General features: G+C 58.0%; 1 protein-coding gene across 1 annotated transcript; it reads right to left on the bottom strand.

The window, feature by feature from the left end:
- Positions 1–562: 562 nt before the first annotated feature.
- ITM2C (integral membrane protein 2C) lies at positions 563–14,382 on the bottom strand. Its single transcript, XM_019630046.1, has 6 exons — positions 14,140–14,382; positions 6,239–6,379; positions 4,048–4,236; positions 3,185–3,295; positions 2,524–2,674; positions 563–1,812 (listed from the first exon to the last, which is right to left on the bottom strand). The coding sequence occupies exons 1-6, from the start codon at positions 14,257–14,259 to the stop codon at positions 1,721–1,723; spliced, it is 804 nt and encodes a 267-aa protein (XP_019485591.1). The 5' UTR covers positions 14,260–14,382; the 3' UTR covers positions 563–1,720.
- Positions 14,383–15,639: the final 1,257 nt, after the last annotated feature.

Raw genomic sequence — 15,639 nt, 5'->3', positions numbered from 1 at the left:
ATTGCAATGCACTTAGATTGATGTGCTTTAAGCTTGAGGTGTGTCTGCACTAATCCGACTTTTATGTCCCTCACAGAATTAGAGCTTGTGAACTGTACCAAAGGTGGAGGCACCCATCATCCCCAGGGTAGGACCCACCTCTAGGGCCCCCCCATTCAGCCAAGGCTCTGGGGAGCTCTTCCACTGCTTCCTTCTCTGCAGAATTTGGCCCTGACTTGTGCCAAACCTCGATGGTTGCTTACTGCCCTGAAATTATGGAGAACACACCATCCTTGTATTGAAGGACAAGCAATAATGACGTCATCTTCCATGTGACAGCTGGGGTGGTTTAGAGGCACTTAAAAGCAGCATAGCCTTGGGCGAGTTGTGTAAGCTCGGGGATCCCTTCCCTCTTCCCTTACTTATAAAATGAGTCTTCAAGGCTCATGAGGGGACATCTTCCATCCAAGGCTGAACCAGGACAACCAGAGCACAGCACCCCCGCACACCCTACCCAGGCTCACAGCACAGCCTACAGGATACAGCCCCAGCCCTGTGCCCACCCCCACCTGCAACTTTCAAGTCAGTCAGAAGTCGAAGATTTTTATTGTTCTACAGACACTTCTGAAAAGAGATCTAATTGAGAAAATATACAAAGCGTTTAAGAGTTTCATCTCCAGGGAGCACCTAGGTCTGACTGGAGGCGTTGGAGCCCGCCTCTTCGAGGCTCAGAGCTCAGAAAGGTTAGCACATCGAATGATCAGTAAAAACATGCAAAAGTGAGAAGGAAAAAACGGTGCATTCCCCCAAAGCAGAGGAGGATGGAATTTCAGAACAAAGAGGAGGCAGGATGTGCAAGTACCAGGTGCTCTCCCTCCCGTCATCTTCTCAAGCAGCTCCAAGCACTTAGAGAAGACAAGGAGCCCCACCTGCTCGGCAGGACCTACAGCCGGCAGGTTCTGTGCTGTGCTCAGCCCCACAGGGTGAGGAGACCCTCCTCTACCCAGCTCCGCTGTGGCTGCGGGAACCCGCTTGTGCTTCTGGGGGGCCAGCGCAAGGGGTCCTGGCTCCTCCCTTCTTTGGTTCCACTCAAACGATTGTGCTTGACAAACTTATCCCCACCACCCCCCAAACTCTGGGTTCCCTCTGGTGGGCTGAAGGCACTGATGGGAGTCCTGGGAGACCCCCAGGACAACTGCCTTCCCTTGGGCTCTGGGTGGGTCCATCGCTGGGCACATTACCCCATCCTCAGCCCAGATCCAGGAGCTGGGACACAGGAGGAAGTGTGCCATTCAAGGAAAAAGCCTTTGGGACTCTCCCAACTGTGCAGACGTTTCTGAACCCCACTCCATACCCTTGCCCTCACCCTGTCCCCTCCCCTCCCCTCACCCAGGACCCCCACATGCCCGGCCCCTCCATCCAGTACTTCCCCTGGGCTGCCAGTACAGCTCTGGGCTGGGTCCCAGAGGACCTGACTTCAAGATGGTGGTCACAGAAACCATCTTGGGGTACCCCCTCTGTCCTCAAGACCCAGGGGGGGGTGGTCAGTGGAGGCAGGGGCCTAGAGAGGTCACAGCTCTGGTACAGGGAAGTAGGCAGGGCTAGAGAGGAACAGGGAGACACATCACATCTATGGGAAGGTGTCCACAGTACAAGCGAAGTGAGGTGGGGAGGAGGGCCAGAGAGTAGCTGAAGAAAAGAGAGGAGGTGCGCAGGGGTGGGGGTGGTGGGAGGGAGGCCTTCACACCACCCCGCAGATGAGGGTCTCCACCACGAAGGTGTTCTCGAAGTGGCGGATGGCATTGCAGCTCTTGGCCCCTCGTTTGTTGATCCCTGGGAAGGAACAAAGAAATCCCGGTAAGGCGTGTGTCTTGGCCCCAAACTGGTTGGGCCACAAAGGCCACCAGCCTCAGAGGCTGAGTGGGATCTCAAAACTGGGGGGAGGAGGCGGCCCAGGAGACCACACCCAGATTCGCAGAGACAGGGCAGTAAAATGGTGAGCCCTCAGGAGCTGGTGTCAGACTGCCTGGCTCTGTCACCTTCCTGCTGTGTGACTTTAGAGGTGTTAATTAACTTCTCTGTGCCTCAGTTTTCTCATCTTTAAAAGGGGCAGCAAAAGGCTGGCCGAGTGGCTCAGTTGGTGAAGAGCTCGCTCAGGAGTGCGAACTCTGAGCAACAGGGTCACTGGTTTGATTCCCAGCCCGAGCTGAGCTGCCACTGAGCTACCAACAGGTGGCAGGATGGCTCAGCTAAAAAAAAAAAAACCAAAAAAAATTTTAAAAAACACAAAAAAATAAAGTAAAATAAAAGGGGCAGCAATAACAACAATAATGTTGATGATAATTTACATTCTTTAAGGACATAAGGAGCGTAAAGTAGTGCCGGGCACATATTAAGTGCTCAATTAACATTAGCTGTTATTATTGCTGCTGCTATCTGAGGGCTCTGACCGCTGGTCATCAGCTCTAGGGCCAGGCACTGCCAGAGGACAGCCGTGGTTTGGCGCCCAGAGCAGGGGCAAGTTGAGCGGAGTGGGCCACTCACGCCTCCGAGTAGCCCGGCGTCTCAGCCGGTAGGTGTCCTTCCCGTTGCACAGGTGGTAGATGAAGGAGCCCAGGGCCTCCTTGTCGCTGACATGTTCTGTGACCACCATCTCCTCCTGGATGATGTACGTCTGTGGGAGGTAGGTCCCTCTCTGCAAAGAGAGCGGCCAGAGCTGGGTCACCACCCAGGGCTCCTCTCCTGAGATCTCCACTTGCCTCCTGCCCACCCCCCTTGTCACCATCCTTCTGCTCCCTCAAGCTGTGTCCCCACAATGTTGAAAGGCACACATGACCCCCTCTATCATCTAGAGACCCCACAGCTCAGCCCTTCTGTTGTGCCTGTACTGCATCCTGCATGTAAGGGCGTCTGGTCTCCCATGCCAAGGGCAGGGCCCCGCCTCTCCCTGCACTGCCCACTGGGGCATGGCCGGGAAGCTAAGGGAGCTGGCCGGAGGGTCTTCCCCCGTGAGGGGGCAGAAGCTTAGCGGAGGAGAAAAAGGAGAGGAGTTGGCTCCTGGATGTGGGACTGTTTAGGGTGTTGGGACAACAACGTGCCTGGGACCCCCCACCTTCCACTGAAGGAAGCGCCTTTGCCCCAGGTCTGGCCTCCACAGGGGAAGGCGGCCAAGGAGGGACAAGACGCCACCACCACCACCGCTCACCTTCACGTTCATAAGGAGCTCCCAGAAATTTCGAGGGGGCAGCACGATGGTGGTGTTGAGCTCGATGACATAGCACTTGTCCAGGGAGATGTCGTGGTAGGCTGTCAGACCCTGAAGAGGAGGAGGGGGCCGCGTCAGTCTCTGTGGGGGAGCGCATGGCCCAGGCGGGGCTTCCAGGGGAGGCCTTTGGCCAGCAAAGGCGGGGAACCCCACCCGCCACGGCGATACAACCCCAGGTTCCTGAACACCTGGGCGGGCCCTTACTTGTTCTGCTCCTTTCCTCGCCTGTATCTGTAGGAGGTTCCACTTACTAGCTGAAAGATACCAATTGTTCAGTGCCTCAGTTGTTACAGGGTTCATCTCATGGGGTTACAGAGCTGAGGTTTGGGGAACACAGTAATGTCCCCGCTGTGCATTGCATCAAACCCATCAGGTCCATCCCTGGGGATAGCCCGGACCCTCATCGAGAAAAGCTCCGTTCTGGAGCTGTGTGTGCTGCACCTTGATAAAATGTCAACACAGAAATAACCTCAATAAAAAGGGACACCGGCCTCACCCATGACGGCCAGCACCTGCAGCTGTCAGGTGGCAAGGACAACATCAGCCACAGCTAGCTCACCTTCGGGGATAACTGCGTCACCTATATGATAAAAGCCATGTCTTTAAAACCTTGATAAAGCTAAACCGTAGCCATCTCCTACACACAGGTGACGACCCTCGGTCTATGCTCAAAAGACGTACAAGGGACAGCGGCATTCTGCGTTCATCCCTGTTCTACCCCATGACTCTTGGTGGAAGCAGGGGCTCCGGGTCCCCTGGGACGCCCTCTCACTACCCCCGCCCCAGCCCCTGGCCGGCCTCACCCGCTGGAAGTCGTGGATGATGTCTGCGGGGTCACCGCCGCCAAACTGGGGCACGGGCACATTGATGCGCTCGTAGTTATCTTCGAGGTAGATCTTCACATCTTCCTCCAGCTCCATCCGAGTGCGGATCTGGGAGGACAGGGAGTCCTCGTAGAAGACTCCACAGTGGAAGAAGTTGTCTCGGGCCAGCTGAGCAAGGTGAGGAGAGACAGACGGACAGGCTGGTCACGCAGTGTCCTCAGTGCAGCCTCTGACGCCTACTCTACCACTTTGCGCTCCTGACGCCTTGGGAAGCGGGAAGGGTGGGGCGGTGAGACCCACTTCCCAGATGGAGAAACTGAGAGACGTGGAGAGTCAGGGAGCGTGACCGGGCCTGCCAGTTTCTAGGTGGATGACCTCTCCGGGCCTCAGTTTCCCCATCCGTAAAACGAGGTGATCCCCAGCCTCCCAAGTCCATGAGTCTGTGCTTGTGAAATGGGGTGGAACAGCAGGGGGAGGACCCAGTCAGCCCATGGCCTCCGCAGAGGGACAGACACCTGAGAAAGAGCCTGGGGTGGGCGTCCACTGCCACCAGAGGGCGCTCACCCCATCTTTCAAGTCCCCTGCTGTGGGGCCCTGCAGACCCTGGGGGCACAGGGGGAAAGGGGAGAGCTGAGAGGCAGCCCCGTGTCTAAACACAACGCCCTACCACCTCCCTTGGACCCCGTGCCTCATGAGAAACCATGACAAATGCTGTCCCCTATCTGAGCAGCCAGCCTAGTCACTCCATCAATAAGGGAAGGGAGGCAGTGTGACAGGGCTGCGGACAAGTGACTGGGCAGGACTCCCCTTTGCTTCAGTGTGAGCTCTCCCAGGACGAGTCATTACACATGAATCATACTGTCCTAAGGCACAGACACAGGGGCTGCTCTGAGGTGCCCCCATTCCCTGGGAACTGGGGTGGGTGAGGAACCCCAGGAGGGTGGCGAGTGGGGGCTGGGAATAGAGGGGACCAGGAGCCAGAGTGGGTCCAGGGGAGCGATGCAGCCACAGTAGAGTCCTGCACAGGAAAGGGAGAACCTGGTACAAGTGGGGAGCAGGCCATGGTGGGGGAGGGGGGGAGGGGAATAAGAGGGAGGAGGAGATGGACAAAAGGGGAAGTGCGCAGGTTGCAAGGGGCACAGGTTGCAAGGGGCAAGTCCCACGGAATGCAAACTCTTCAGTAATTCCCATTGTGTCAAAACTGGGTGACAACAAAGTTAAAGCCCAATGCTTTATGCAGTGTGGGTGGCAGGTCGTTATTTGGGTTATAAATGATCGGCAATTCCCAGCCATTTCGCCACTCTGAGATTCCCTGTTCGTTGAGTTTAGGATTCTTCTTTTGAGCTACCTTCAATTTAACTACTTTAAGTTCTCAGAACTGTCTCCCTCCCCCAGTCTGAGCTGTTCACAAGGTCACTGTGACCATGACCAGTTCTCCCAGCTCGGCTTCCGGCCCAGAGTGGCTGTGTGGGCAGATAACTGGGGGTGTGACCATAGCCAGGGCCACCTTTACAGGAGGCGGTGGGGAGTCTGTCTACAAACCCACTTTTCTCGTTTTCTAATCCAAACATCCAAGCATGAAATGGAATTCTTAAAGCATGACCCACAGGCACAGGATCCCAGCTCTGAAGGGATCGGAGAGTTCCAATTTCCACCAGATTTGAGTTTCCGGTGATCCTGTCCCAGGGTGACACTGTGGGAAGGGCCCCTGGGACACACAAGCCCAGATTCCAATCCTGGCTCCCCTATCGCTGGCTATCCTCCTGGAAGAGCTCCCTGTTGCCCTCAGGTGTGACTGAAGAGATGGGACACTCTTCTAGGGTCTGTGGGCTTTAGAGGACGGGGCAGCAATCCAGCCTCCTGGACTAGTGTGAGGCTCCGCAGGATGAGCGGCTGAGCATGGGCTGGCCTGAGCCCAACGAGGGCCCAGGGTGGAGGGAGGATGGTCTTCAGGGCTAGTCTAGGCACTCCTCCTGCCCGAGAGGGGTGGGGGCCCGTCCAGGGCTTCCTGCTGCCCCTCTCCTCACAAGCCCCAAGCACCTAGCTCGCGACTGCTCACTCTGCCCTATGCTGCCAGGTCCCACACCCACTACAAACTCGCCCGCTTCCCTCCGTTCCTCTCTAAACACCCTCCCTCCCCTGAGGCCCTGCCTCCCCTGCCCGGTCTCACCTGAGCAAGGAAGAAGTATCTGTAGATGTAGACAGAGGCGAACACGAGGCCCATGAGCAGCACGACCATGCCCATCGACAGGTAGCACACGCCGCCCACAGAGCCCCCCTTCTTGTAGCGGTGGTAGGGGGGCCGCTCCTCCTGTGGACAGCAGTGCAGGGTCAGCCAGGTGCGAGTCCCGCACCCTGGGGAACCCTCTCTGGCTTTCCCGAAGCGAGACCTCACCCTGCTGGTGGGAGGGAGTCTTGGGGCAGGGGGAGGGAAGGATGGTGCTCAGGACACACAGAGCATCACCTGGAAGGAAAGGAAGCCTCGCCAGGCTCTGCCCAGCTCCTCCTCCCGGGTACACAGAGACAACCCACAGAGAAGCCACGTAACGCGACCCACTGGGTTAGGCAGGGGCATTTGGAATTCCCCACGCCACGAGAGCTTCTTTAGACTGTGATCACAGTCTGTTCCTTCAAACACAGAATGGGGGGAAGCACAGACACGGCCTTAGTGATTGTGCCAGGCCTTGCCACCTGTAGGAATTGGGGTGCACTGGGCAGGCTGGGAGCCACTGCTCTGGGCAGCGGGAAGCCCAGGAAGGCTTCTGAGGTGGAAGCGACAAGCTCCATCTGAAGGCCGGAGTCCACAAGGAAGTCTGGAATGGGGGGGGGGGTATGTGGCAGAGAGCAGTCACTGGCTGATGGGGACAGGGGCGCTGGGAGACTCATGGGGTCTGGGCAAGTGTGCCTGTCTCCCTGCGATCCACACTGCCTAGAGCTCAGCCTGCCGGGGGCAGCAATGGCCTCACAGGCACTGACTGGCTGGCAGGAGTGCAGCCTGCAGGGTGAAGTCTGGAGGCTTCCGGAAGCCAGCACGCTTCTGTCGGGAGGGAAACGGGGCTTTGGTAGCAGCAACTGACCTCAGGGACGCCAGGGCAGGAGGGTCCTAGAAAAAACCTGCTCTGGGGCCAGACTTGGGCTCAGGATAGTAGCTGCAGAGCTGCCAAGAAGCAAGCCAACCTGACCCAACGTGTCTGGGCAGGTGGATGAAGGAGTGTGTGTAAAACTCAGTAACACTGCTTCACCCGGAGCACTGGACTGAGAGTCTGGCGACTCAGCCTCGACACCAGCTGTGTGACCTCGGTCATTGCTCGTCTTCATGCCTGTCCTCCCTACCACCCCTGCCCTCGCCGAGGCCCTTATTCACCCTAGATGTCGCAAAGGTGTCAGATCTGTCTCTGCCTGCGGGGTTTACCATTCAATCCCACCTCTATGGTGTCCAGATACAGCCAGGGCGAGGTGAGAGGTCAGCCCCAAGGAGCCCCAAGGAGCTGAGGCAGTGTCAGGGGAGGGGGGGCTCCAGCCCCCGAGCCTGCAGCTTCTCACTCCACCTCTGCCACTAACTGCCTGCTTAGCCCTCTTAGTGCCATGTTTCTTTTCTCCTTTCATCCTGGAGAGGATGGCAGGAGGGTGGGGACACAGTTCAGGTCCAAGTTACCCAGGACGGGCCCTTATCTCTCAGCATAGCACAGGAGGTCCAGCCTGGTAGGGATGGGGCACACAGCCTGCTGTGCCTCTCAGGTCCCCTCCCCTGTAGCCCCCTGGCTTAGTACACACGGGGGTGTGGGTCCCAGGCCTCAGGGGGCAGGAGTCCCATCAGAGGGGCGTACACCACCCTGCTTGGGGAGCGTAGAAACACCTGAAGGACCCGCCCCCATTCTGAGCACATCCATCACCAGGCCAGCCGGCCCCCAGCCTCAGCATTCATGGGATGGAGACACAGGATGGAGGGGTGCCCCCGCCCATTCTGCTCTCCACCACCCCCGTCTACCCTCCAGGGAGCTCGCCTGGCAGGAACAGGAGGTCAAACCCATCGCCCCTCGCTGGCTGGGCCCATGTGTGTGTCCTATGATCAAGACCAGAGAAGCAAGTTTGTGAGGCCACCCACCTGGCTGGCATCTTCTCAGCACCCTGGGGCTCCCTAGGGGCACTAACCAAGGTCACTAGCACACGTGGCCACTGCCCACAGGGCCCTTAGGGACAGCTGCCAGCTGGAGGGGGGACAGGGGAACCAGAGAGCCAAGCTCTGTCAGTGTCTCACAGGAATAAGCCACTCCAGGGCCTCCCGCCGTCACGAGTGGGTCGTTAGGAGTGGTGGCTGACCAGAAGGCAGGCCAGGCCAACCGCACCAGCTGTGACTTCTGTCCTGGAGCAACGTTTGTTATTTAGTGGGATGACCAGGGTGCCGGGGCGCAGTGTTGAGAAGGGCCCCGAGGGCCCAGTGGGGGGCTTGGTCCATGAGTGGGTGCACAGCAACCTGCCTCTCCCTCCTCAGGTTCTCACGAGAAATGTGAACAGACGCCTCCACTCAGGGTCTTGTCCTAAAGGGGTTTGGTCAGGATTAAAGGTGACAAAGGACCCCAAAGCCCTTGGTAAAGGGCAAAGTGCTAGATAAAAATAGCAGATCTTTATCAGCTGAACCGTCCCTTTTTAGGGCCACCACTGTGGGCAGCTGCTGAGGCTGCACAGGGGTCCGGCTTTTGCTCCTGCGTTTGGGAAAACCGAGAAGCAAGTTTGTGAGAACTGCTTAGAAACAACAACAAGGTCAATGGGCTACAAGCGGGAGCCCAGGGGCCTGCTCCACAAATGAAGTACCTGGTGAAGGTGAGGCCAGTGTTACAGCTGCCTTTCTGCTTCTAGCTGGGTCAGGTGTTTCTACATGCCTGGGGGAGGGGCCAGGCATGGCAGCTGGCCAAGGGAGTTGGGGAGAAGAGGTCAGAGAGGACAGGGCAGGGAGGGGCTGGGGCTTGAGTGGCCCAGCTGAATGTGAGGAGTGGCCAACGTGGCTGAGCAGGACAGAGCCTGCTCTGTGGGGGTCACTGTGAAGGCTGACTATGCCCCACCTCTCCTGGATGTGCGGTGGTAAAATGGCTGCCTATCCCACCCCTACTGACACCCCCTAGTGCACACTGGGGGCTCACACTCTGCTCCCCTCCCAACCCCATACTCCTCCAGCCTGTGCGGGGCCAAACCCCTAGAAGCATCACGGCCAAGCAGCGGCTAGAAGTAGGACCAGAGGCTGTCATGAGACAGATGGGGAAACCACAGATGTCCCTGCTTCCAGACAAATGGGTCCCACACAAGAGGGAGGGCCCCTAAATCCTGCCCCCATGCTGTCATTGCTTCCTGGGCCTAACAATACACAACCAAGACCAAGATTTGAATTCTAAAGCCCTGGCTTATTCACAGGCCCCTCACACTTGGCACTTGCAGCCAGTCAGGAGCCTCTGGGGAGCACACAGTCAGCCTGGGTCAGAACCCGGGGCCTCACCCCTGGGAACCCCTGGTTGCCCAGCTCACCCTGGGACCTGCTTCTGGAAGCCCCCAAGCTGCTTCACCAGTCATGCTAGAGACCTAGGAAAATGCAGCCCCCTACATGGAGCAGTCACCTACCTACAGCCAGGCATTTGGGACCTTCCATTTAGAAAGTAGAAAAATACCGCATACTGTTTCCACGGCAACTGGGCTTTCTGAACAAAGTGCCTGGCTATGCACTCGTGTGGGCCACGTGAGCCAGACCTCCGGGGACTCGAAAGGGGCCTGGGCCTCTGCCTGCCGGCTTCACTCAGGTCCTCAATGGCTCCCATTAAATGGTTTAGCGAAACGAGGGCCAAAACAGTCAGGGGGAACCCAGCCAACTGGAGCATTAACTCAGCAGACCCTCATGGTCCATGGAGAGAGCTCCCCAGCTACCTTTCCTTGGTGACAATGTCCAAATTATCTGCAACCAGATTAAACTACAGTTGTATGCTCTTTGGAGAAGGCCAGCAGGGAGCCAGAAACGCACTCATTGCAGGCCGGGCAGGACTGGCGGCCAGTGGGCAGAGGGGTCTCGCTTCATCTCCCCAGCATCTTTCTCTCCCAGGTTGCAGGCCACAGAGACAAGGGCACCAATATATGTCTGTGTGTGTGTGTGGGCAGCCTGATGGCATGTGGGGGGACTGGGCAAATGCCCTCTGCCCACTAGAACACACAGAGCTGTGTTCAGGTGTACACACATCAACTACGTAAATGCCGACAGGAGGTCATGAATTTGCCACTAGCAGAACCCCATTCTTGTTGTGTGGCCAGCGGCACCCAAGGTGCAGGCCAGGTGAGAAGGCAGGCTGTGAGCCCCTGAGAACACTCCGGCACAGCCCTCTGCTCTGCCTGGCTCGTCTGGGCAGAGTCTCTCTTCTGTCGCATTCCTGACAGTCAAGATGAGTCTCAGAGAAAAGCCCCAGGAGGACGAGAAGAAAGCTGGCTGCTGGAAGAGCTGTCCTGAGGGAGAGAGAACACGGAGAAGCTGCAGGAGGCGGCGCAGCCAGGTGGCGCTTCTGTGATTTTACCATAAACAGTTTTTTGTCACTAAAAGAAACTTACTCTCCTTGGCAGTCTGCTGCAAGAATGGGCTGAGAGGAGATCAGAAAAGAGAGAAATAGAGAAAGCAGAAAGGGCACTGAGGCGCGTGTGCCAATGCCAAAACTCCTCTGGGAAGGCCCTGCGAGGGCCAGGAAGGAATAGGACAGCCCCAAGTCCCCACATTGCTGTGAGGCAGGAACCTGGAGCAGGGCTGCGTTTCCACAAAGGTCCTTTCAGCCCAGCCCTTAGGACCGGTGGGTATTGGGGCGGGTATTGGGGCGCTGGGGCAGGGACTCCAATCCTGGCCAGATCCGCCCTCCTGGCTGGCAGGGGACCCCTCCCCCAAGCACTCCAGAGACCCAGTTCCCTCCTGCTAAGGGCCTGAGGCCAGTGCACAGAAAGTGAAATCTGATTCTCAGGTATGCAGGCTGGGGAAGGGAGCCACACAGGGGCCATTAATCAAAGGCAAAAGCCAAGGAGAAAATTACAGCGTTGAGAAGATGACTGTATTGAATAAGTTTCTCTCCTCTTGTAGCCCAGTAGCCTGGCCAAGTCTGGACATGCCCATACCTGGGGGGTGGGGGTGGGGTGTGTGTGCGCGCGCGCGTGTGTGCGTGCGTGCGCGTGCGCGGGCTGTGGGCAGAGGGGGAGCAGGCTGAGAGGAAGAATGATGCAGCCAGAAGGTGCTAAGAGGGGGTGCTTCCCATCCAGCCCACTTTCCAAGCTGGCTTACAGCCAGTCACCTATCAGTGCAGGCTCCTCATTATCTCAGAGGCAAACACCACGTGGAGGGTGGGCAGCTGGAGGCCCAGCTGGGCCCCCACCCCCACCCCTTTCCAGCCTACTGAGGCCCTTCTTTCCAGCAGCAGGTCAGGATAAAATCCTCCTTGTTTCAGTTTTTGCTCAGAAGCAGGGGGAGCCTGCTCTGAGGGTGCTGCTGCTGCCTTACCCTGCCCCCCCCCCCCCCCCAGGCATGCACACAGGTCGACATTTTATTATAGCAGCCAGAGGGTGGCTCACCACTGAACAGCAGTCAGAAACTCATCTGCTCATCCAGTGGTCCCTCCAGGCCTTTGAATCTTATTGTTGAGCCCAGTTCAGTAACCAAAAAGGGATCTAGAGTCTTCCCCAGCCAGAGAAGACCTTCTGCTAAGCTCTGCATCCCCACCCAAGTGGCACAAAACCCAAACGTCCTGTTCTGGTGAGGCAGGTCCAGGGGCCTCCCAGTCTGCCGGCCTGTGCCACCTGCCCTCTCCTTCAGTGCCCTAATAAATGGCTGATACTCTGTCCTGGGCTATAGCTGCAAATGCTGGCACCTGCTGTGCTCACTTCCTGGGAACCGGAGGTGGGAAATGTGGCCAATGGCGGGGGAGGCCCCCCCGAGAGGCTCAGGGAAGTGAATTCTCTTCTCCCAAGGCTCCAATTCCAGCAGCCAATCAGTAAAGCCAAGATGCAATCTGTGCATCTCCCCAAGGCGTTGGGCAGCTATGAGAGTTTACTAATGTGCACACCTGTCCGATAGGTGCCAGAATTTTAATCCTCCTCCTGGGCCCTCATTGGTTCGTCTTGACAATTAAGAGACGGAGGGGACCCTGCCCAACTAACAAGGTTTGGGGGAGGAGGCTGCTAGCAGGCTCAAGGCCATTACAAACAGCACCAGGAAGATGTGGATGTTTCCACTTCACACTGGGTGAGGGGGAAGAGAGGATGCTGGATTTCGGCGCCAGAGGCTGGATGTCAGTTACTGCCGAGGTGATGCTGGCCTCTGCCATCCGGACTTGCCTGACACCATCAGCAGGCTGCTGCTGGAGAACGTGCCACTCCTTGCGAAATGTGGTGGACCTTGAGATGGAGTTTGGATTACATCCTCCCATTTGCTGTCTGGCTTGTCCTCCCTCTGGCCATAGTCCTATAGCTCTCAGAGGCAGGGTCCTGTTTTCCAGGCCTCAGCTGGGTGCCAGGCAGCTGAGAGAAGGGGCAAGAATGCTGCCTTGGGCTCCCATCCCTGCACTCTCACTGGGCTGAGGAGGGAGGAAGAAGACTTGAAGAGCCCCCTGCAAACTTTTAAAGTTGCAGACCACAGTCTTCTACGATGGAGTGACCCTCCCCATCTAAGCATCAGATGACGGAGCTGCTCAGGTGGTGGCTGAAGCAGCAGCAGCCACACCAGGGCAAGGGAGCTCCCCCAGGCTCCTCGAATTGAATTCTGCAGTCAGGGTATTTCCTCAGGCTATGACACCCACCTCTGAGGCTCCTCTCCAGCGACCCCTCTTCCAGGACACAGGGACTATTCAACTGTCAACCCCCCCACCCCCACCCCGTCATCCGCTGGGGCAAGGTTGATCTGAGCCACAAACCTGGAGAGGAGCCTTGGCACTGAGGGAGCCTACTCAGAAGCCAGCACTGGGAAGAGGGAATGGACAAAGACTTTCGAAGACCTGTCTCGGGTGGGGGGTGGGGGGTGGGACCTTGGTGTGCCCCAAGGCAGTCAGGGACGACGCTGCGTTGACACCTTTGCCAGGACACTACGAGCCTGGCTGGACCAGCTCTCCCTCCCATCGCCTCCGTGCTCGCCACGCGTCCTGTCTCCTCCGAGCCCTCCCCAGGTCAGACTCCACGCCGCTCAGTTTTCCACCGCGGAAATGCCTTCTCTACCCAGGCCGAGGGCAGGGAGAGGCGGGGTGCGCCGAGGCCCACCTCCACAAAGCACGGCGGGGATGCGGGAGGACACCCGGGCAGAGAGGGAGCCTTCCCGCGGGGTGGAGGGGGCAGCCGGATTGAGAGCAGAGAGAGGAAGGAAGAGGGGTCAGGGAGGCCCAGGCGCAGGGGGTGGGGTGGGGTGCGATCCGAGCGCCCAGCCTCGGAACTCCGAACCTGGAACCCCAGACCTGCGGCCAGACCGGTTCTGGTTTATTTTAATTTCATCTTTCAACACTTTCTGGTCCACCAATTCAGGTGCACTGTAGCAGCAAGCCTGTCTCCCGCAGCCCGGTGAGGGACGAAATCAACGGTCCCACCCCCTCCGCTGCCAATAGACGCCCCCTCCCCCGCCCATTCTCCACCAATCACGACCCACCGTCCTACTTTGGGGAAACAACGGCCAACCTTCCTCCCATCCCCCAACCTGGAGACTTGACTCTCGGCCCCTCCCCCTGATTGGAAACAGACGTAACCCTCCCCCCCCCAACATTCCTCGAACTTCTTCGGATCAGTCCCTTCCCCCTATTTTGGGGCTAGGCGCCTAAGTCCCCTCCACTTTGGGAAGAGACCTTGAGGGCTTCCCCACCTGGGGACTAGCGACTCGGACCCCCTCCCACATTTAGGACTTAGGCATTTGGCTGCAGTTTTGGGACAGGACCCAAGCCCCCTCCCCACTTTGGAATAAATGACTCATTCCAGACTCCCATTCCGGCTCCGCTCACGACTCTGGGACCCCGATGCGCCCCAGTCCCCGGGGCCGGAGAGGCACGTCTTGGTCCCCCACCCCCCGCCTGAGCTTCCGGCACCTCTCACCCGAGCCGGCGTCAGCAGGATTTCAGCGGCCGGGCCCGGCGCCGGGGCCGGGGCCGAAGCCTTGTCGGCCTTGTCGCCCTTGATGCCGGCCACCGCAGGCTGGAAGCTGATCTTCACCATGGCTGCGCCGGGCCGCGGGTCCGCCCTGCAACCTCTGCCTGTGCAGCCTCTCTCTTTGCCACCGCCGCTCCGCACTCTGCAGGCACCGGAAGTTTGGATACAGCTCGCGTCCCTTTCTCTAACCCCACCTCCAGCCCTCCCCGCCCCTGCCCACGCCCCCCACAGGGGGGCCTTGGCGCCCGCTGCGCCTGCGCCCCCTTGCTGCCCGCTGGGTGCGCTGTGACCCCTGCCGGGTGTGCTGCTCCCACCGGGAGCGGACTGAAGTTCCCTTCACCCCTCCCTCTCTCCACCCACCCACCCATCCATCCATCCATCCGTCCGTCCGTCCGTCCGTCCATCCATCCATCCACCCACCTACCCACCCATCTATCCAATCAGGCATGGACTCAGCCCTCTGTTCAGCCTTATCCCTCTCCAAGACCAGCATCCCCAGAACACATAGTTCATTAAAACAGTGTTTGCTAGGCAAATGCAGCCTCCTCGTCCCCCTACCCCACTTCATACCCTCCTCTTTGGAAACCAGGAGTCTCCACTGGACCTGCTCTGGTTCCCTCCCCCAACCTGTCCCGGACTCTGGGAGGAGGCTTCAAGGCCAGGCACCTAACTGCTTGCCTGCATCCTGTATCCATCCCCACCTCATTCATTCTGTCATCCTTTTTCCTTCATCCTTCATTCCTGCAGAACCTTCCTGAGTGCCTTTTGGGGTGCATGCTGATGATGCTGAGAGTAGAAAAATGAAAGCAGCCTGCTGCCTCAGTTACTGAACGACAGGCCCTATCCCCCATTTCTCACCATTCTGGGGGGATTATGGCAAGTGTGGTGGGAAGAGCTGCAGGGCAGGTGTCCTTGGGTTTGGTTTCCAGTTAAGACTCTGCCCCTGCAAAGCATCAGGGCTATTGGGAAGGAGCAAGGACTTCTGTTGCTGAGGTGTCTTGGAACCACAGCCTGAGATCAAATCCCCTGGTCCGGGCTGGATTGAGGACAGTGCCCAGCAAACCACATAGAGTCTTGGGCTGAACACCAGCTTTGGGTGTTCAGTTGGGCTGACAGGGGAAGGCAGGAGAGGGCGGGGCTGAGAGCCTGCCTTCAGTCCTCCACGGACCTCTCTTCTCTTGTGTTTGGGTTGACTGCCTTGAGCCCTGGGTGCCCACGTCCCAGACTTCTTAGCTCAGGCCTTGGATGAACCTTGATGACAGACAGGTCCAGAAGGAAGAAGGTCTAACTGATGCGAAGGCCACCAGCCTGGGAAATTAGGAGGGAAATGGGGAGATGTAAAAAGATGATTTAGAGGAGGTGACGAGGAATTTGGTTTGGGTGAGGACCAGAGAGAATGGTGCTATTAATCGACTCTGAGAACTTTTAGGTGAATCTCGGTGTTTG

Source organism: Hipposideros armiger, unplaced genomic scaffold, assembly GCF_001890085.2.
Source record: "Hipposideros armiger isolate ML-2016 unplaced genomic scaffold, ASM189008v1 scaffold_17, whole genome shotgun sequence".
In the NCBI taxonomy this organism is placed as follows: Eukaryota; Metazoa; Chordata; class Mammalia; order Chiroptera; family Hipposideridae; genus Hipposideros; species Hipposideros armiger.
This window is presented reverse-complemented; position numbering and strand designations above follow the sequence as displayed.

What these genes read in the sequence shown, in the direction of transcription:
- ITM2C (XM_019630046.1), bottom strand. Translation starts at nt 14,259, where the DNA reads ATGGTGAAGATCAGCTTCCAGCCTGCGGTGGCCGGCATCAAGGGCGAC. An exon ending in AGCTCCTTATGAACGTGAAG is followed by an intron (nt 2,675 to 3,184) that starts GTGAGCGGTGGT and finishes CTCTCTTTGCAG; the next exon opens with AGAGGGACCTACCTCCCACA. An exon ending in ACGCCGGGCTACTCGGAGGC is followed by an intron (nt 1,813 to 2,523) that starts GTGAGTGGCCCA and finishes GTTCCTTCCCAG; the next exon opens with GGATCAACAAACGAGGGGCC.